A 22631-nucleotide genomic window follows, 5' to 3' on the forward strand; every position below is an offset into this window, starting at 1 on the left:
TTACACAACTGGCAGTCTAGTAGGTTTGTTGACACCAGCGTCGCCACTAACACAGGAATAATGTGTTTTATTATGGTGTTATTATACCTACAATGTCACTAGGAAATAGGAATTTTTCAGCTGCATTATCTTATGGGACCACCCTCGTATATGTGGTCTGTCATTAACCCAAGCGTTGTTATGTGGTGCATGACTGCAGTTCATGTCTGATAGTGTAGAAGCATTTTTCTGAGAAGTTTGGTAGATTAGATATGGGAGTTGCAGCAACTCCCATCTAAAGGTATTGCCTATTTCCCCATCCCTTGATCTGGGCTGGACTTGTGGCTAGCTCTGACCAACAGAATGAGGGAAAAGTGATGTTCTGTGACTTCCAAGATTTGACCTTGAAGCTTCTGCTCTCATTCTCTTGAAATGCTGCTCCCGCCATGTAAATTAACCCTAGCTGTCTTGCTGGAGACAAGTGGCTCAGTTGACAGCCAGCATCAAGCACCAAACCTGTGACTGAGGCTATCTTGGATCAGCTAGCCTCAGTTAAACTATCAGATGTCTAAAGCTGTCTGAGTGATCTCAGACAAAACCAGCAGAAGAACCACCCCGCTGGGCCTAGCACAAATTGCAGAATTGTGAGCAAATTCATGGTAGCTATTTTAAGCCATTCAGTTTTGTGATGGTTTGTTATACTGTGATATCTAAATACTTCAAGAAGGTATTTAGTTTTCATCTAATTCTCAAAGGTAATGAATTACTGAATTTGAATTAGATTATTTAAAAGTTTATGATTCCTTGTCTCTACTCTTTACATAAGCTATGCTGTAGGTAATATTTATCTTGGTAAATCTTGCATTCAAATGCATTTAAAACTGCATTTTAAAACAAAGTTTAGAATTATTGAACAGAAGAATCAGCAGGTCTTTGAGTCTGTAGTTCAGGGACTTTTCCACTTTCTTTTTGAAAAAAAAAAACACGTGGACAGTGTTCAGGCACTTCTTTCTCTTTCTTTCTTTCTTTCTTTCTTTCTTTCTTTCTTTCTTTCTTTCTTTCTTTCCTTCTTTCTTTCTTTCTTCCTTTCTTTATTTTATTTTATTTTATTTTATTTTATTCTTTTATTCAGGCACCTCTTTCATTCTCCACAGTTTTTAAAGATTAAAGCAATCTCATCTGAAAATTCCATTAATATTCTGATTTGTTATAAGTTGTTTGAACTTATTTAGGGTAGTTAGCATTTGCTTCTAAGTGATCTTACTCTTTAGTTCTGTCTCATCAAACTTAGCTCCATGCTTTCTGATCTAAAGAGTACAACAGTGTGAGGGTGTGGCCACCTGTATCTTCCCCATTGACGTTATAGTGACAAAACGCCAGCACAGTCCTGCAGGGAGCCTATACTTGCTTTTGTTTCAAACAGCCCTCTTCATCATCTAGAATGTTAGCCTCCTTCTGGATTTAGTCTTTCTGACTCTTTCTCACAAATTCTTGACAGATTTGTTTGTATCTATACTTGTTTTTCTAGATCATCGTTCACATTTTACATACATCGTTAAAAAATATATCAGATCTTAGCAGACAGCTTCCCGCATGAAGATACTAAATCTTTTTGGCTACCTTCTTCCGTTTTCTTTTCTTGTCCCCCGTCCCCACCCCACCTCCCTTCACCCCTGCCTTGCTTTGGACCATGTACAATAGTAGCATCAGAATTTTATTTTGAGGAATCGCCTCTGCTTCTTTTTGGAATCTCAGACTGGGAGGTCAAAATCAGGCTTTTATAATTTCCTGAGATATTTTAAAACTCAAACTAACTGAGTGTGTGTCTGGCAGTGACCACATCCCTATGGAATTTTCTGATGGCCAGGTGGCCCACGTCCAGGACTCCTGTCACTTCTGATTTTCCATTCGGGGCCTCTGAGTTGGCCAGAATTAGAAGCAGGGTGTTAATCCTCTTCATCACTTCCTCTCCCTTCTAAAAGATGAAATTCTCATGTGGGTTAGTGATTCCCAACCTGGCTGCACATTCAAATCACTTAGGGCACTTAAAAAAAATGTCTGGGGCCCTACCGTGCTTTAATTAGAATGAGTGGAGACTGCCTATCAATTTTCTTTATAATTCTGGGATTATTCTAACATATAGCCAGGGCTGAGAACATTAATTGAGGCAAATTGTGGATTTATTAGATGTTCTGAGTTTAGAAAATGAGACATCTGGCAGATGTCTGGATGTTGACGTTCCCATCATGAAGATTTTGAATGCTTCTCTTCTCTAGTCCGTTAGGTTTCTACAAAAGCAATCTAGGTCTAGCACATCTAAACAGGATAACAACAATCAGAATCATGATATTACTTTCTGATTGTTGATATTAATCTCAACACAGCTCTAACATCTTTAAACAAGATGAAGCTAGACAGACGAAAGTCCACTAAAAAATTCAGGGGACAGTTTGGGACATTTGCTTTTGCTCTTGATGTTTGTTCTTATTGGTAAAGAGAATAATTTCAGAAAGGAAGTATATTTAGAGTGAAAAAAATAGAAGTGTTTTTCTCCTTCTTTGGTCAGTTTTCAGGATGCTCATTCTTTGTTAGCCGAAAGGAAACTGAGACGTCAAATACGTAGGTTTTTAAAAAATTCTCTCTCACTACATATTGCACACACCACACATGGGGGCTTTTTAAAATTTTAAATTCTATATTGTTAATGATTATCATCAAATATGCAAATGCAATATTCCACGAGGCCATTTTTCTCCTATCACAATAGAAATGGCCTTGTTTCTGGTTAGAGGCAGCGCTGATTTTGGTGTCATTCTCAGAGGTAAGCCAAGGGTCGGCCAACCCGAACATTGAAGAATAAGCAGCAAATCAATACTGAAGCGACACGACTTGAACTGAGCATCTCTTTGAACAACCTACTGAGGACCTGGCTGCACCTTGGCAATCACATCACATGCTGGGAATGGACCAGCATGGTTATGCAATTTGGTAGGTGCTGTTAGACATTGCGGGCATGCAAAGGGCATTCAGCCTCCTATGAATTAGAGATGACCGTGAGAGAACAGCCAATGCTTACTCAAGGTATAAAAGGCATAAAACTCTAGCTCTAATCTGTTGTGAGTTAGCTGTGTAGAAACTGCTATCTGGGGACAGTAGAAGTCCAGAGGTATGTCTGTAGGAATCTAAAAACAGACAACAGAATGAATAAGCCATATTCTCATGTTGAAATACTGCAACTGCTTTCAATCACGCAGGCCCTTTTGGAATCATATGCATTTTTGTCAATATTTCAGTTTTGCAAATGTTTTGCAATAGGGTTTCAGCTGACAAACTCTCAATAAGGTATTTCTCCACTTTCTAAAGAAAACACATGTAGAAAATGGTATAAAATAACATTTGTGTTTTGAAATTGTGGACACTAAGAAAACTAGTGTTGGTTCTGTCTCCAACTCTAACTCATGCCATGCACACCTGGGATTACAGGAGTCTGAAAACAATGCATGAGAACATAGCAGAATTTAAAATAATGCCTGACAAAACAAGACAGTTCACAGCAGAGTGAAGACCACTGATCCAGAGTTTCCTAAAATTGATAGACTTAACTTTCAGGCCACACCGACTGATTTTAATGTCTCTTTCATTTTACTCAGATGGACCTACCTAAATACACACAAATGCTTCCCCATACACTACCAAATATCAACACTGAAAACAACGTCTACTTTTGTTATGTATAAGGGCAAAAAATAGCAGATTCGTGCACAAGTGTTTACAGAAGTTAAAAAAAATAATCAAATCATATGTCTGCTCTTACCAAAATTGTAGTCTTTCTAAACAACACTGTTGACTTTCTGGGAGAAAAGAGAAGATTCCCACTGCTTCAAATTAAGGTCCACGTATTAGCAGAAGAATTATTGGTTATGACTGATTGAAAACAGATTGGGTTTCCTTGAATTAGAAATAAGTACGTTCATTTTATAAATGGTTTGCCATAAAAAAGCAAGCACATTCAGATCTCAGGTGTACATCATGGAGCCAGGCCTTCCGAGCAAGGGCTGTCTTGGCAGAAAGTCAGTTATATTAATGTTCAGACCCTCAGTTCCCATTTACTATGGAGTCATGGCCCTATTGCAGCAATGTGCTAATAAATTACTTTTATTAAATGATAATGATTAGGAGTGCCATTGCTTTTTCCACCTCTTTCTTTAGTAGTGCAGGAAAAACCATACTTACTATCTCTAATGTTTTGGTTTTGCGTGCAATATGATCAATCTCCTGATTTCATCCTAAACCAGTGGGAGTTCCTATTTAGGTACAATTCAACCAGGATTGCACAAGTGACTGGGATCAAAAGAAGACCTTGTACCTCTTCACTTGAACTAAGTCAGTGTGAATTAATTTAAAATGTCAAACTTGATTTCGATAAAACAGGCTTCAAAAACAATGCTGTTTGGGTAAGAAAGAGGTTAATGAGGAAAATGTAATCCCAACTCGAATGCCATTGGAATGCAAAGCCACATTTATTTGCATGTGTGGTATCTGTAAAAGGTCCAAGGAATTTTGTTTTTGGTGTTTTGAATTGTTTATAATGTATTCTCTTTTTATTCCATCTACTAACAATTCCCAGAAATGATGTAAATCAAAAGATGGAAAAATGTAAATGCATTTGGGTTCTAAGAAAATTACCAGTTGCAACATCAGCTCTAGCCACAGTTTATAAAGCAGGTGATTATGGGGACAATAAAGAAAAATGTTATTAAATCAGTAACAATCCCTTGAATGTTGCCAATTCTGTGATAGCGCCTAAAAGTCTGAAACTCCAAAATAGTCCATGCCAAATTTTGCAATAAAATTTCACGAATAATGAGGCTCATTTGCAAGCATATAGTTTTAGATATTCCAAGCTGCAGGACATGAAACACCCTGGATAATTTCTTTGACGTTGTTATGTTTTATTAAATCATTTACCAAAATAAAACAAGTCTATTATTTTAAAATCAATCCTGGAAGGGTCACTAACTTCTTCATAGACCAGTTTTTCATCACACTTGTAGATTATTTTCTCACACATTTCAGGGTCAGGAACTGCTTCATTAAGAACACTGGGTTTCAAAGCAACCCCATTTCCCTAAGGCCCAGCAGCCAGAGCCCAGCACTGTGCTGGGAGCCACAGGCCTTCAGTTAACAATGAGCCAGGTCCTGGGAGCAAGGGCCCTCTTGGCAGAAAGTCTGTCATGTTAATGTTCAGCCTCAGTTCCCATTTACTATGGAGTCATGGCCTTATTGCAGCAAAGTGCTAATAAATTACATTTATTTAATGATAATGGTTAGGATTACCATTGCTTAAACTTTCATTTCAGTGCCTTGATCTGTTACTTGAATGTTTCCCTTAGGCTTTCAAATATGCAAGATTAAAAATGAGACAAAAACTAACATTGTTAGGGTTTCTCCTAATATTTCCATTTCTGGCAAATTCTCTTAGCTATGTAGAGTGATATAATTCCACAGTAATGAAATCCCTTCGGAAACCTCTATTTCCCTTGCCTAAAGTTTTCAGGGGGTAGGACCTCCTTTAGAGTCATTCTTTGCACCGATTCCCTCCTCAACCAGGGAGGCGGAGTGATTTGACTGGTGCGTTTGGAAGAAGCTGAGAATACCCAGGCTGGCCATTCGGCCCAAACTGTGGCCAGGATGGGAGGTATAATTTATTAGTCCTCTAGAATCCCAACCACTTCACAGAAGTGAATTAAGTAATACAGAATTAATGGTTTTAAAAATGTTTTAGCCACAGTCCATCCTGGATTCCTGCAACCCTGTTCCCCATTCACTCTGGGGCCCAGGCTGAGAAGCTGCCTATATCTGCATTACTGCTGACATGTGGTTAGAAGGAGTCAAGACCCAGGGCAGTCATTTCCACTCACACCTCATTGGCTAGGGAGAGTCACGTGGTCACAACCGAGCGCCACTGAAGAGGGATGTCTCCGCACAGGTACCGTGCATTTGTGAACAACGACATTGTTACTAGAGCCATCAATTCCTTCTGGACAAGTATTAGTTAAATGACATATATTCAGTCTTGTCTCTGCTCAGGAAGAATGGATGAGCCAAAGAATCAGCTTCTGAATAATATCTGCAGGCTCAGTGCATCATGAGGTAGAGGAAGCGGCCCGATGGTCAGCTGCTTCCCCACAGATTTGCAATGTCCATCCAGCTCTCGGTTCACACTGAGTGAAGACGACTTGGGCTAGAAACTGAAAACTCACTATCTTCCCTTAAGTAGGTGACAGTCACATTGGAGAGTGAATGTCCAGAAATTAGAGCACAATACAGGGCAGCATACAATTAAGTATCACAATGGGCAGAACAGCCATTGAGTGTTAGCAAAAATTTTTGTCTGCACTCTCTAAAAAAATTGCTGTTTTTCCTGTTTTTTTTTTTTTTTTTTGCAAAAATCTGAAAGGGAGGCCAGGAGCAGTGAGGCTTTGTGGTGAGAGCGGCAGAAGGAGGTGAGAGTGATCCAGCACGCTCATCCCTTCAGCCTGATCGCCTGGATGGGGCTCACCACTTCCCAACGTTCCCCCAGCTGAGGACAGTCATCTCACCACCTGCAGGGTCTATAGGATGTGCCTGCACGAATCCAGACCTCAGGCACGGAGCACTCATACTGCCTCCTTCCCTGTACCAGCCAGGAAACAAAACCTTCTAGGTATTTCAAGCTCAGAGGGATTTAATACAAGTTATCAAGTAGAAGGGCTGGAGCAGTTGAGCCACGGGCAACCAGCAGAGCCCCCTACACCCACAAGGCTGGTAACTAGTCAGTAGGCCATGGAATTCAGTCACTGCCCACACTCATGCCTTCCAGATCCCTCGTCTGTACCTACACAGATAAAGAGAGTTACATTGAGTTTTCTGCCTTGCAAAGCCAATGTGACACATTTCACTGCCAGAACCTAAACTGCATTCTAAACTCTTGCTGCAGAGATGACTGAAAATGATAGTTCTTCCACTTCTAGGCCCTGAAATGCAAGGCGGGGAGGGAACCTGAGCACGCCAAGTGCTGTAGACAATAACCAGCACAGCTCTCCTATGGGGACTTTGCAATGAATCACATTTCTCAGTGACCTGTCCAAGCATAAGGTAAGGTGCACGCACCAAGACCCATATTTTCCTGAATTCTTCTCAAGATGGAGAGTCCCAAAACTATCCACTGAGAGCTCGTGTTATTGATCGAGTCACCCTTCTCCAGATCTGATCCCCTGGCAGCCTTGAGTGTTAGGGGGTTAGCTTATGGGGGAGGAGGGTTCATGGAATTAAGATGGTATTAAGGCCAAGAACTCAGGAGTGTTTTCCTCTTGCCCTGCCAGTCATCTTCCCACTCCACACCCTTCTCAAGATTTTACAGAGCAATGGTTCTCATGATCTGGATCTGTGCCAGCAGCATCTACATCGCTTGGGAATGTGTTAGAAATGCAAATTCTCAAGCCCCACCCCAGACCTGGTGAGTCAAAAGAAGGGGTGGAGCTCTGTAATCTATGGTCTATGGAGCTCTCCAGGTGATTCTGCTGCCTCCTAAAGTTTGAAAACAACTGCTGCAGGAAATTAGATATTTCTGGAACAATAGAAAATGGGCAACAATGCCCACTTGATTACTCGGGGCAAAACCAGCACATGCCTCAGTCAAGCTAAGATGGAACCCACGGCTAGGTCCACCTCCCCCAAAGTCCAAACCTACATCTCCTCTGGCTGACCACATGGCACAGGAACCTAAAGCCATGACCAACATGTTTTCAGGTGAACAGAGAGAAGGAAGGCCACACCCAAGCAGGTCTTGGCTCAGCCAACCAATCCTAGTAGCTGGAGGGGAACAGAGAGAGACAAGGTTGGCATTCCTGAGGGTAGGCTCTAGCAGGTCCACTTACCAAGAAATAGGAGAAAGAGCCAAAGAGCCTGTTAGAAGGCAATTTTTAACACAAAATGACCTGCTCTCTATTAAATATGTTTGAATCATTTTCCTGAAACTTGAACAATGGAAGTAGTATCTGCTCTTCTTAGACACTGGGACAGAGGAAGAGGAGGGACAGAAGCATTCCTTGCCCCTAACATCAATCACTGAGCTACTAAATTGCTTCCCATGGTTCAAGATTATTCTACTTTCCTCTGTTAAGATAATGAGTCCCCACTCCAAAATTTCTGACTCCAGCCATCTTCCTTCCACCCCTATACCCAGTTTGAATAAGCAGTCTTCTGCATAGGTCTTTGCTCCAAAGTTCCGATTCTGTCCTGCTACTGCCACCAGTCCTCTGAGGCCTGGGGCTTCGTGGCATTCTTTCTTGCCAGTTCTGTCCCTAGGGCTAGACATGATCTCTTACCCAGCATTACTTTCATAACCAGGAAAGAATCCACTGTGCCTAGATTTTAAAAACAATACTCATCTCCCAATAGCATCGTCACTAAGGGTCAGGCTCTGTCAAGTCTGCAAGGGGTACATACTCATTGTACATCAAGGGTCAGCAGAGCCCTCAGCCTTGCACCCCAAACCGGAAGAGCATAACACTGATGGAATCCCTGGTAGAGAAACATGGATGTTTCTAAATCCATAGCTTTCAAACTTCTTTTTAACGTAATCCATGATAAGAAATACATTTCACATGTGGCACATGTGTATGCATATATGTATATATGAAAAAGATTTGTGAGAATATTTATCCTTACCATCCTTCTGATCTTTCCTATTTCTTTTTTAAAATGCTGGTCACAGTATTACTAAGGGTTACGAAGGATTGATAACCTGCAGTATGAAAAACACTGCTCTAAAGTGCACACTGTAATAAACACACCACGGGTACCACTCTATAAAAAGCAGCATTAATAGCACACTGCCATCATTACTAATGTTGCTGAGTGCTCTGTGTGTCTGTATATGTGTTACTGTCATTTCAATTAAAATCTTAAAATTGCTATAGGCCATAATACCAACTCTATTCTCTTAGTATTCCAGTGAATAACAAAAAGAAAAAGAAACACTTTAATTGAATTCATCTTAACTTCAAATTTGGTGATGATTTGCACCAGCCGCACATGTGGATGGCTGAATTTTCATTACCAGATTAGCAGTTTCAACAAACATTTTTGTTCAATGAAGTTTGGTTTAAATCAAGTAAATCGATATAATCAATACAAGTGCATACTGGAGTCTCTCCCTTCTCCCTGTGAAATAACAGCAGTTCAAAGACAGGAAACATCTCCAGGATGAAAAATGAGGTTTGAAAACTGAAACGTATGCCTCCATATTTGATTCAGACCCTCAGCTGTCATAGGAGGGAACCTCAAAGCCCTCCTTTCACAGCTGGGAGGTTTTCTGCCTCTTTATAACCATGCACCCACTCTGTCACTGAGGAATAGGTAGGCCACCAAACACGACACCTAGAGCCCTGATCCTGTACACAGAGCCCTGCGCACACCGAGGAGCGCGCGTGCCCTCCCGGCTCCGCACGTCATCTGCAGCACAGATAGAGATACAGGATGCTGGCAGATTGGAACCGGCCTTCACCTCTCCTCGCTCTCTTTCCTCAAATCAAAACCCACCGTAAGCACCGCGAAGAGCCAGGAAACCTCATGGTTTTAATTATTTCAATTCCCCAAGCTCCATGTGGCACACAGGACATCTCGTTACCCTTTAGGTTTGCCGTCTTCCTGCAAGGGGTGCGGAAAAAGAGAAAAGTCAAGCTCCATTTCCAAAGGGCGAAGGGCAGAGAGAACGCCAGCCCGGATTCGTGCTCTGCCTTCCACGGTCGCACTCCGCTCTGAGCCCGGCGAGGGAGCTCCTCCAGCTGCAGCAGTGGTTGAGAGTTGGCGCCACCTGGCTTCCTAGAAAAGAACAGAGGCAGGAGGTAGGTGTGGAAGGCCTCCCCCCACCCCACCCCCACCCCCTGCGCCTTCCTTTCCACCGCGGGCAACAGCCGGAGGGAAGAAAGCCCGGGTGCGACTTCCACTTCAAAGCCCCCAGGGCAGCCGCCCTGCCTGCAACTAAGGTCTGCGAGAGGAGACGCAATTACCCTCCAGAGAATAGGGGGGGAAAAAAGGACCTTTCCTCGCTACTGATGTTAGAATAGCAGATTCCACATTTAAAGCAGATCCAAAGTGCAGAAATAACTGGCAACTCAAAGTAGTATAAACAAGCACCGGTTAACTTACGCATTGATCAGTTCTGACTCCTTTGTATCAATAACCTGTTCAACGAAAACTTCCTACACCGACATGTGGGAAAAGAAAGACAGGAAAAAGGGCATCCTAGGGTTCTGACCTCCACTTGGTTGCAACATTGGAAAGGAGGCAAGTTGTTAAACGAATCCCCTGTACCTCGATTTCTTCACATGCAAAATGGGGGACACATTGCCTTCAATAACTGCTCCAAGTGACCGATGAGAAAATAAAATGAAAGCCTAGCGGGAAAGTGCTTTCAACGTTACGGTTATAGTAGGGAGGTAGAATAACAGTCGTAGTAAAAACGGTCATGGGCTATAATTACCCACTCAGTGCTCTATAATATTGCACTGCTTGTATTTGTGTGTATGGATGTAATGAATTCACAGAGTGACTGCTAATTGGAGCACACTGCTACAAACTGCTTTATCTATTAATAGAACCCAGACTAGTTATCAAAAGTAACTATCCACCTATCTCAGCATGCCTTTTAAAGGCATGTTATATTTTAAAACTGCTTTTCCATGTAACCATGCAGGTGCACAAACACAGACATATGGATGCATGTAATTATGTACACATTAAGTGCATGTATGAAAGAGTGTGTATGCATGAGCAATATGGGTTTGCATTGATTATAGTAATGACTCATGTACAGTGCTACACAGATTACAGAATAATTTGCATTCATTTAATCTTTGCAACATTAAGGACCATTGTTACTACCCATTTTACAGATGAGAAAACTAAGGCTCAGAAAAATAACTTCCCCAAAATCTTGATGATACAAAGCTATAGAAACAAAGCTATTTATTCTAATTCTAAGCCATTTTCATATTCAGCAAGCATGTGAGGAACACTTACTGTGTGCCAGGCACTAAAATATTGTGGCACAAAGAGTAAAGACTTACTCTACTGCCCGCAAGCAAATCACACCTAGTGGAGAAGAGAGAAATTACAATCCTGTAGGATATAAACTCTGTATCAGCCTGGGATTTAGTGAAGGCTTCCAAAAAGAGGAGACAGCCAGGCTAAATGTTGCAAGAGAAGTAGAATGAAGTCTGACGGAGAAGGAGGGAAGTGTATATGTCAGGCGGGAAGACAACACATGCAAAGACAATGAAGGCAAAAGAAACTTAGGGTGTTCAATCTAGTTCAGCAGAGCTAGGGCTTAGCATGTGTGTAGGGGGAGTGGCAAGAAAGGAGACTATAAAGAACATTTTATGCTCAGCATTTGGGTTTTCTGGGTCTATGAAGAGCGAATAAAAGATTTAAAGTAGGGAAATCACATGATCAAATTGCATTACTCCAGCTGCTGTGAAGACAGACTGGATATCACAATGGCAATGGGAGAAATGATGGAATGATGCAGGCTAAACTCAGTATCTGTCATTACTAACGCAGGAGGTGGGGAGAAGCAAGGGTAGGTAAACTTGAAAGATATTTAGGAGGACCTGGTAACAGTTGCCCATTTACTGGCCTGAGCACCTGATGGGTGGTGGTGCCATTCACAGAGACTAGGAGAACAGAAAATGAGTGTGCATCAGGGACTAGAAATAAATTCTGTTTTGAGCATGGTGAGTTTTTAAAATCTAAGTACATGTTCTCCAGCAGGGAGTTGCACATTCAGGTCTAGCGTTCCATGAAAAGGTCTGAATTGTAGAGAGGTATGTCATCAACTGAAACCATAGAATGGCTGATAATAATACTTGCTAACATGTACCGAGTACTTACTATGTATCTGGCACGGTGCAAATCGCTTTTAGTAGATTTTCTCATTTAATCCTCACAACAACCTCAGGAAGTATTATGATTAAGTATTACCCAGAGAGAGGTTTTCATATAAGAAGAGTAAAGATCCAAAACAAGACGCTGAAGATTAAGAGAAATGGCAGGAGAGTTCTTTCTACTCTATTGCACAGCTATAGTTGCAAAGAACAATTTACCATCCAGCTTTAAATGCAAAAGGCAACATGTCTACCTCCAGTTGACTGAACTCTCAGCTCCATCCTTGTTCTATTCCGGCCTCAGACAACATCCTAGAGGGGCTGCCGGGGCTGCAGAGCCCATTCCTATATATCTAGTTCCCCTGCTGAGGGAGACTCCCCTCAGACTTGGTGCTCTGCAGCGTTCATTTAGCCCCCAAGTCATCAAGGTCCCCCAGCCTGAAGGTGACAGAGGAAAAGACTGCTTCCATACAGAGACACTGCCCATTCTACTACACACCCAGGGAAAACATATCATGACTATTCCTCTGAAACACTCTGGAGTCCAGCCAGAGAGCATCAATCAGGCCAGGTAAGGTCAACCAGGGCCAAGCAGGTAGGAGGGAGAAAGTGCCCTAGACTTAATTTTCAACATGGCAGACAATGACGTGGGTCATTTTCTCACATCAAGAAGGTGCTCCCCAAAAGCAAGAGCAGCTTTACTATCCTATTTTTAATGATGGATAATTCCTTAGTCAGCTCCTCCATCTGCCCCCAATATTTATAATTTGGGATTTTGTTGTGTGAGGGGAAAAGATATTATTGCATTACATTGACTTTACTTTATTATTATGTTACCTCTTTATTAACTTTGACCAGGGATTTTTGTTGCACTTACAGTGGATTCAAGACTCTAAAAACAAATGAGACTCGCTGATGTATTCCTCATTAGAAGAACCATTACCTTGTCGCAGGGACCCCAGAGGGTCTCACACAGTAGAGCTGGTATGTTTAAAGAAAGACTGCCCAAATGAAACGGTACTGACTGACTTTTGCTTTTAATTCCTACTCCTGGACCCAAGACTATTGTATTCTGGCCCAGTAATTCCTGATGAATGAGAAATAGAGTGAGGAGCGTGGACAGTCGGGGTTCTACAGGGACGTATCCTAAAGACTTGATCCATGCTCACCTAAACCTGCCAGAGACTGGTGGACCCCATCTTTGCAAGAACTTTCTCAGAGGAGTAAGGTGCTGAGCAGGAAGCCTACCTGGGCTCTCCAGCTCTGTGACCCGGGAAATCAGCTCTCTGGGCTCCAGTGTGCCCATCTGTAAGATGAAGGGGCTGAAGCATCTTTGAAGAGCTTCGCAAGGTTAACATTTTCTGAGTACTTAATACAAGAATAAGCAGACTTCTAGTGTTGGCTGTGTTGCTTCTCCATCTGGTATAGGTAAGGAGCTCATTTCATGTTGATACATATGATAGCGTCAGAGAATTTGAGCAAAGAAATTGGATTTATGGACCAACAGGTTATATATATATATATATATATATATATATATATATATATATATATATATATATATATATATATATCTTGAAAGAAGAGAGAGAGAGAGAGAGAGAGAGAGAGAAAGAGAGATCTTGAGATCTTGATTGGTCAAGAGGTGCAGTGGGTTGATGGCAAAGCCAGGCCTAAAGTCCAGATTTTCTAACTACTTGTCAGGTAATTTGCCCACTGGTCTCTGTGTATAAGTCATATAAGTCACTAGAACACTGGAAGATTTGATAAGATGGGTGTTTAATCAGCTCCATGTGTGGTGTGCTTCCTCCCCCTCACCCCCCCAATCATCGATACTGCATTAGAAAAAGCTGTAGGTTCTGGAGACGGCATGGATCTTCTTTTACATGGGAGCCCTAAGAATTTGCCCCTGCCTTTAATACTAATCCTACATGTAAATTTGCGGAAGGAGAACATCCTGAGATCATTTTTCAGAGGTGACGAAAGGAATCCATTTAACGGAAGAAGCTGGAAGAGAGGAAATGATCCAGCTTGTCCTTCCACTGAAGGCAATGTGGGTTAGTGAGCTGAGCTGGCACTAGGCATAGGAAAGAGGGCACTTCCCAGCTGTGTGCCCTGGCAAGTAACTATACCTTTTTGGATCTCAGTTCATCTTCAGGAAGTTCAGAAGTTGAACTAGATTACTTTAATAACCCCTAACATTTTGAGATTTCATCTTGAGAAATTCCTAAAGCAAATTGCCTGAACTTTTAGCCAACTGTCCCCTGCCTCTCTGTGCTAATTTGAAAACAACAACAACAAAAAAACTAGGATAGTGATCTAGATAATAATACAAACAAATAATAGCAGCAGTTAATGGGAAAGAGGAGCTTTGCAACTGAATCTTGTTTAGACTGAAGTAAAAAAAAAAAAGTGCTTTGCAGGCTATTGCCTTCACTTAGTTCATTCAATATGCATTCAGTAAAGATTGAAGTGCACCCTACACACTGAGCAATAAGCTAAGGCCTGGGGATACAGCCAGTGTATCTTGACCACATACATGAAGCACTTACGTACCAACAGGAAAATGTGTTTTTGCAGGTATAATGCCAAAAGCGACCTAGAGTCTCTGAATCTGATAATGCCTCAACTCTGCCACAGCTGCCTCTCGGGTCCTGGGCAAGTCCCGGCCTCTCCGGCCCGGCCCTGAAGCCCGCCCATCTTCAAAGTCCCTGCCTGGGCTACATTCAGTTCCTGAAAGGCCTCATTGATCGCCTCGGCACAGCCGCCAACTGCCTCACGTGAACGCAAGACGCCCTAGGTAATCCGAGCCTGCGGCTCCCTCCCATTTGAGGAGAAAAAAAATAAAAGATGGGGCGGGGGGCGGGGTGCGGGTAGGGCTCGGAAAAAAAGGAAAGAAGAAAAATACTGAGAAACATGTTTTGGCAGGCAAGGCCTTCGGAGACTACCATATGTGCTCCATATTGAGCAGCCCCTGGTCTTTGATGTTTTTTCTGAAACTAAAGACATTATTCTTTCTCAAACTGCGCCTAAGTACTACAGACATTAAAACAATGAGGCCAGAACGCGCGGACCGGGCTCTAAGTGTTTAATTCGCCCTTCACCCAAGCGCTGGCCACCGGTGAGCTCCCCAGTAAGCACCCTGGCCGCGGGCAGGCCTGCCGTCCCCTCCTGGCCCCATCCCCCTTTCAGGCCGAGGTTTGTCTGGCTGGTCGGACGCCCCAGCGCCAAGTTCGGAAGTAAGTACTTTCCCAAACGCCAGGCGAAAAAAGTCCCCCAGATGTTTCCTGCGTCACGGAAACGAGCCTAGGTTGGATCTGAAGCATTCTTACGACGGCAGGTCACGGGGCGCGCCCGGCGCCCGCGAGCCCGGCTCCCCCACGAGCTGCGGGGTGCGCCCGGGGCCTCCCGCGTTCCCCGGGTTCGCGCCCACCCCGGCTCGCACCGGAGAGGCCAGCAACGCCGGACATAAACCGGGAGGGAGCGCTTTTACTACGCGGGGCATTATGAATCACAACTGACGATCCCTAGTAAATTTACACTCTAATCTTTGGGGAGTTGATGAAAGTCACTCATGCACCGATTGTAAATTCCTCCTTCTTTCTTCCTCCCTCTACCCACGGCCCGACCTTCACGAGGAACCTGAATCCACTCGGGGTCCCTGCTGGGGGCCCAGGGAGGCCCAGGCCCGCCGCCAGGGAAGGACCCAGAGGCGGGAAAGCCTCGGCGGAGGGGCACGAGGGTGGCGTGCACGCGGGATGGGCTTTCGGGCGACTCGAGGTTTCGCAAACTGGGGCCCCTCGAAAGTGCGCTGGGCGGGAGCTCCCCCGGGAATAGCCGCGACCGAGCTCCCGCTGCTTCCGGGTCTCGGCAAGCGCTTCCGGGGTGCGTGCCCAGCGGCTGGTTTGGGCGCCTGTTGATAGTGACAAAGAGCCGAGGGAAAGATTCGTGCCAGAAGAGAACAGTAACGACCGTGGCGGATACTAACGCCCGGGTGGGCGACACCAGGGCCCCTAGAGGGCATGTCAGCCTTTGCTCTCTGCCGGCCCAGAGAAGCGGCGTTGCTGCAGGGGCTCGGAATTTCCGGAGATCCGCGAAGCTTGGGGCCAGGGCGCCCCCTCAGCCTCCCCGCCCCACGCGTGGTCGCCGGCTCTCGGGCCGGGCGCGGCGCCCCTTTAGCAGAATAAATTCACTGAGCGCACGAGGTGCGGCCTCTGCCCTCTGGCCTCCAGGGAAGGTCTCAGTTCTCGGTGGTCTGGAGTGAGCCTGGACTCAGTCGAGTGGACTCCACTCACTCTGACCCTGGAGGCTCAGGAAAGGAGCACCGTCAGGCAGGGGTGACAGTGTCGTCTTGACTGTGTTAAATGGGTCAGCTGGGGCGGCGTCCCTCGACGCCGAGGTACGGGTTATCCAGGAGTTGAAAGTGGGAGCCCATCCTCCGGCGGTAATCTCGGTTGTGAGCCTGGAATTCACTGAACAGGCACAGGATACATACACGCGCGCCTTTATTTCGTGCCAGAAGAGAACAACTGTGGCGGATAACAACGTCTTTATTTACAGCCGCTCTCAAATAATTGCCCCCCCCCTTTCCTTCGGAGCAAACATTCTGTCAACGAGGATCTATTGTCTCAGTGCCTACTGTGTGCTCAGATTTTCAGCAGATCCTTTCGGGGATACAAGGCCACAAAAAGCGAGGTTCGTGTCTGTGAACCTGGTTCAGGACTGGGAATTAGTGCACTCGTGTTAGGAACAGAGGGCGCCCATTAAAATTACTTCTTGTGTTACACTTTTTTTTTTTTAATGAATCAAAGGCACCCGGAGAAGAATATAATATTGTACGCCTTGATTTTGGGGCTCGGCTTCCTTTTTCTGACCCTTCCTCAACCCGGCTTTCCTCCCTCAGGAGATGTGGAATCCCCTTTACGGAGGGTGGGTGGGGAAACAGCCAGCCCAGGTAAGTATGGGAGCCACATGGTCTCGCGAATGGAAAAAAGGAAATCATCTCCAAATGCAACCAGGCAGGTGGGGGTAGATCGAAGCTGAAAGGGTAGAGGAAATCTATCAACCCCCAAGGCAGCAGACTCCGTACCGGTGGTGAGGTGTGAGAAACAGTCAACATTTGGAGCACTGGAGTCAGAAGATTTGGGGCAGCTGTTGGATAACTTCCTGGTCTGCAATAAAGTTCACGTGACCGAGAGGATGTTTCCGTAATTCCGTTGCCTGGATACCTTCCCCCCTCTCTCTCCAAGTGTGCACGTTTAAGAGATTTTACTGGGTCCCGGTTGAATGGTGGTGCTAGCCAAAGATGTTCCTTGGGAGGAGTCCGGGCGGCAGGGGACTGCTCACGTTGGACAGGGGCAGTCCTGATCTCACTGACCTGTTGCCTCTCTCTCCAGCTTTCACCTGCACGGTGACAGAGAGGTCCCCATTTTCAGACTGGGGAATCCAGGTGCCTCCTTCCCCCCGCCCCCCGTCCCAGCTAACAACTTATCTGTTCCGGATCCTCCCCAAACGGTCCCAAACGAAACATTTTTTCTATATGAAGTTCCAAGCGTCTTCTGCGGTCCCGGCTCCCTCCGGCTGCAACAGCCATTTTTCTGGAACTCGATCTTTCATAATAAGGGCCTGACCACTATGGAAATATATGCAAGATGTTTACTTTTCTTTGTGAAAATAAAATAAAAGGGAGCCTGGCGAGCATTGCAGGACTCCTTGGGAAGCAGCGTGTTAAAGACGGGCCTAGCACCTGCGAACCTTGAACCCTTCTCCAACTAGGGAAAGCTCGAGGAGGGCGGGAGGAGCCCAGGCCGACGAGGCTCCCTACGGCCCAAATCCCTGGGTCCGGAGCAGTGCAGCTGTTCCCTCTTGGTCCCCGTGGCCAGCTGGCCCTCGCGTCGTTCCTGCTCCCACGCACCCTAGTCAAGTACACGCCGAAAGGCTCCTTCGGCAAGTGGGTAGGAGGAGGTCATGCTCCACGACATCACGAGTCCGGGGTTTTGCGCGGGTTCCCATCCTCTTCGAGGGACCATCCTCCCGGGCTGTCGAACATGGTCTTTCCCGACGTGCAACAGGAGGGTAACAGAACCCGCTGAAGAGCAAATGCAAGAACACAGGATCAGACCTTGCTCGGCAGGGTCGGAGACTGTAAACGCTGGCAAGTTCCAGAACCCGCTTGTGAGACCCCGGGTAAAAGACTTAAGAGTTCGCAGAGTCTGGGTCCGCTGGGGGGAGGGAGGCAGTAGGCCAACTAGGAGGCCACACCTCGCCAAGGGAAGGGGGATGACAGCTCTATTACGTTTGCCGGGTTTCTAGGAAGAAAATACCGGGATTTTCCTGTAGACGAATAAACGCTCGGAGATCGCCAGCGCTGGGAGCGGCACTTTTAAACCCCTCATCGGGCAAACGTTCCAGTCTTGCAAATGCAAAAACAAACTTAGAGGCCCCAGATGCTGGCTGGAAATCACAAAGCCAGTAAATCCAGAAGCCAGGACCGGGGGTTGGCTCCGAGATGCTTTAAGCACTTGTCACTCAGCCTCTGATGCGCAGCTCAAGCGGGATTTTTGCAACGTTCCTAATTCTACAAGAGTCGCTGATCGCCCCCAAGTCCTGGTAGCTTTTGAAGGGGGTGTCATCCCTAGCAAAGGAGATACTTAACCTTAAACCTGCTGCTGGGAGAGAAGGGGGAGGGGTAAGTCTTATGCATGCCAGGAGTCTTCTGTTTTACACCGACCCTAACTAAACACGGTATACTTTAAGTTTCACGTCACTGCTTTCCAGCCCTGCACAACTGCCAACTCCGGAGCTCAGAGACTAACCCCGCGCACCAATTCACCCGCCACCGACGGGTTCCAGAGAAGCAGCTGTAGACATCGTCAATCGGTGCAATTCCTCGCTTGCAGCCATCGCGAAGCCCAAACTGCGCTGGTTTTCTCACTTGGATCCATTTCTTTTTTGGTCTTGGCTAAGAAATCATTCTGGTCAAGTCGCCCCTGGATGGAGAGGAACCCAGAGGCTCCCTTGGGGCAGTGGGCAAGGCGCGCCCCTCTGGTGGCTGGGTGGGGAGAGGGCTTCGACCCGACCTGCCCAGACCTCCCAGGGCTTATCCAACCCCCACACCCTGACGCTGCCTCCAGCTTTTCTTACCCTCCGCCAGTCGGAGAGCCCTCAGGGGACCAGACCTGCAAGTTTGCGAACGTTCCCTTCCCAGGCAATGAACCCCAGATACTGAACGAGGGAACTGGGCTCTGAAAACCACGCGGAGAAAACCAGTGAAGTGGAGACAAACAGCTTTAGCTTCGGTCGTTGGAAACTAAGGCAGAAATCTAAATGCCTTTCGAATTTTGTGTACATTTCCCTTTTTCTTTCCCTCTCTTCTTACAGTTTCTTATTCTTTTAATTTCCCTTCTGAATTTCTTGATTTTTAGAGTTTTTAGGCCACCAGAGTCCCTGAGAAGAGAAGAGATGTCACTTCCAGGTCGTTGTCCCGTCCTGGTCAGAGGAAGACCAAGTTCAAATCCATTGCCATGGTCTCCTGGGTTTCTCTGGTCAGCCTCTTGCATTTGGTGCTCTTAAAGTCAGGTGTGGTGCCACTGGCCACACGTAGTAACAGAAAGAATGGCAGAGTGTGGCAGAGGAGAAGTACACGAATACAGTGCTGCTTTCTTAACTTAGTTATTTTTTTACTTTCATTTTTAATTTAAATGTGTTTTTCCAGGACCCATCAGCTCCGAGTCAAGTAGTTGCTTCAATCTAGTTGTGGAGGGTGCAGCTCACAGTGGCCCATGTGGGGATGGAACTGGCAACCTTGTTGTTAAGTGCACCGCCGCTCTAATTGAGCTAACCGGCCTCCTGTAACTTAGTTTTCACTTGTCTGTCAGCGTTGTTTGTCACCACTGAGTTAGATAATAAGTAACTGTATGGAAAAAAAATGCGGGGGCACAGGGACTTCCTAGTTGGCTCTTAGGAAAATATCATAGTCTTTCCCTCGCCCACTGCAAGGATTGTAAATGAATTAATATACCCTGGTAGGGTTAAAAATCCCATTAAGTGACCACTCAGTTAGCTGCCTCCAGGTTTGGAATAGTGCTCAGGGACAATTAGGGTCCAGAGAACTTAGATTAACCAGAACTTCAGGATATGCGTCTGAGGCTCCCAGAAATCCCCCTCCGTGCCCAAAGGGGGAGAGGGCGCAACAGGGATGGCTCCGGCTTCAGGGACTTTTTAACACCATTTGTCCTCACTGCCCTCCTGGAGTCAGTGCCCTGTGCAGCTGACTGTCCAAAGGAGATGGAGGTAGGGTCCTACTCCTTAATTCTTCTTGCTCAGGCTCAGCATCAGGACAGCAAAGAAAAGGGAAAGGGGAAAGTAGAGAGACAATGGGGAGGTCTTTGTAAGAAAGGAAAAAGAAAAAGGAGTTTCCCAAGCAACTCCCAAATAAAATGGCCTCCCCCCACAGTCTTCTTCCTTGCCTTCTGGCTTTGCCGGTCTGTCTCACCTCTCCTACCTTCTACAAATGCCTCAAATCCAAAATCTAAAGCATTTTCTCAAGAGTCTAAGTAAGCAGTCACCAGACGGCCTCTCTTTACATGAGTATGAAGTCCGTGACATCAAGAAGCAACCACTGCAGGGCTGGGAGGTGGAAGTGAAAGTAACAATGTTTGGGAGATGGGGCTCCTAGAGTTTCACTTCCAAAAGTGGAGGCAGGGGTTTCCAGAGCCCTGCACTCCATCCTCCCCCAGCTTAGAGGTGGGTGGTCCCTTTTGCACACTGGACAAACTCTGGCCCTGACAAGTAGAGAAATGGCTGACGTGGTGATTGGAATTCAGGAACCAACTTAAATCCTCTTCTAGGTCTCCCCAGGCTTCTAAGCCTCAGTATTGGGGGGGGGGGCAGGATTTGGGCTCAGTTTAGATATTAGTGGTAGGTATGAGCAGAAACTTAAGTCCAGTGAATCTGAATTTAAACCTTCTCTATCTTGGTGTGTTGGGGCAATAAAAGTAATACTGTGGGACACATGTGTGGTATACGCTGGGCTCTACTGGTTAAGAGAGTCCTAGTAACTTTGACTTTGCCATGGATATTTTGAAGGAACAGGTATAAAGGCATTACAACTTAAAAGCTTCAAGTACTTAGAACCGGATTTCCCATCACATGTATCACCATCTAGGAGTATATGTTAGAGGCTCATGGAAGACAGCTCCACTCTCTCTTCAAGGTCACCAGGAGACCTGGCCCAAGTTGCAGGACCCCTCAGTGTGTCATCAACTCCCAGGATGGTTGCTAGAAGCACAGACCTGAGGAGGCCTGGAGTTTGTTTGGATGGATGAATCTATGGCTCTGGTCTGGTCCCTCCTCTACACCTTGGTTTCCTTGCAGGCATGTGGGGTTTAGAAATACCCTCCTTACAGTTGGTGAAGATTAAACAATATGCAGCCTGTAAAATGCTTGACCCTTAATAGGCTCTCATTAAAAGTTAGTTCCTTCCTCCATATCCTGGAGGTAGGGGGCAGGCAGATTTTATTACTCTTCTTTTCTTCATGGAAGAATCGAAGTAGGGTCCTGGGGGAGCATCAGAGGGGCACCTTTAATTTCCCCTGGCTTCTCAGATCGAAGCCCCAGGGCCAATGGCTTCAGTTCTGCTAAGGTGGCAGACTTGAAGTCCCCTCTCTGCCCCTGCAGTGCCCTCTAGCAGCCCAGGCACAGGCCAGGTTGGAGGTGTCTAGTACACCATTCTCCGCCCAGTCCACTGTAACTGGACGTTGAGAATCCGCTTGCCTTAGGTCCTCCCTGTCACAGACTCAGGAGCCAATGACTGTAGTGCACTCGACAGCCAAAGAGCAAGGGACTCTTGGTTTGAGGAATGGTGGCTTTCCTGAGCCAGCGTTGACACTTTCTTCTCTGCTCTTGAAGTGTTCCTTATGCCCTCCTCGGTGTATGGTTCTAACTGTCCCTACCCACCGCACCCCCGGATTTAAGGAGTAGCCCCGAATTCTCAGAGCTGCTGCATGGCGGCCAGAGGAGGCAGTGGAGAGCATTGCGCTCCGCTGCCTCGGAGTGCCTTAGTACCCAAATGCTACCTATTGGGCCTGGTGCTCCTGAAGGGAAGGTTGGAGGTGGTGCTTATTATGTAGACCAGGCCCTGAGCCTTTCTCAAGGCCAGGAGCAAGGCCCTGTTCTTTTAAAAATTGCTGATCTAGCCTCACACAATTACTACAATTCAGAACAGTCCCCAAATCCTTTTTTTCCCCCAATAAGCCCCCTCCACCCTCTTGAAGGGCCAGGGCTAAGACCTCCTTCATACCTGAGCGCCCCCACCCAGCGGCCATGACCAGCACCACCATACTTAGGGTCTGGAGGTGGATCCCAGGAGAGGAGAAAAGAAGAAGGAAGCAAACAACCCCTCACCGTGAGCAAGTTGTCCGTGTCCCTATCACCAGGGGAAAGCAGACGATCTGGAGCTGTCGCGGGAGGGCTGGCTTGGTGCATGGAAGTATTTAGCAGGTTTAGTGGTATGACTACCTAACGGTGTGAAAAGTAATACGAATGTGAAATACTGTGGGAAAATGGAGAGTTTCCAAAGCAGGCAGCGAGGCCCCTCAGTTGCCTGCTTTGGAAGGCCCAGAGTCCCTGCTGCCCCATGCGTGGCGACAGGAGGCGCTACTGGCCCGGAACCAGAGGCAACAGGCGGGGAGGGATTAGGGGTAGGGGCTGGTGCTGGCAGAG

The 22631-nt window shown here is 46.0% G+C and overlaps 1 protein-coding gene and 1 long non-coding RNA gene across 8 annotated transcripts in view; one reads left to right on the top strand and one right to left on the bottom strand.

The window, feature by feature from the left end:
• The window catches only part of SAP30 (Sin3A associated protein 30), a 104784-nt gene extending 94998 nt beyond the window's left edge, over window positions 1–9786 (top strand). For 3 of the 6 annotated variants that reach the window (XM_088792539.1, XM_074338322.2, XM_074338327.2), the window contains one exon: window positions 9660–9786. In XM_088792539.1, coding sequence (XP_088648665.1) covers window positions 9660–9786 — 127 coding nt within the window. Of the gene's footprint in view, window positions 1–2798; window positions 5855–9659 lie in introns of those variants that run through there. The other 3 variants (XR_012498127.2, XM_074338323.2, XM_074338332.2) reach the window with 3 other exon arrangements.
• Window positions 1–22631, bottom strand: part of LOC109448162 (uncharacterized) — a 69953-nt gene that overhangs the window by 33172 nt on the left and 14150 nt on the right. The window contains exon 2 of one of the 2 annotated variants that reach the window (XR_016019037.1): window positions 9565–9846. This is a non-coding gene — a long non-coding RNA (uncharacterized LOC109448162). The remainder of the gene's footprint in view (window positions 1–9564; window positions 9847–22631) is intronic. The other variant, XR_016019038.1, reaches the window with a different exon arrangement.

This window comes from Rhinolophus sinicus, chromosome 15 (genome assembly GCF_057876585.1).
Source record: "Rhinolophus sinicus isolate RSI-liver-muscle chromosome 15, RSI-T2T, whole genome shotgun sequence".
Classification (NCBI taxonomy): domain Eukaryota; kingdom Metazoa; phylum Chordata; class Mammalia; order Chiroptera; family Rhinolophidae; genus Rhinolophus; species Rhinolophus sinicus.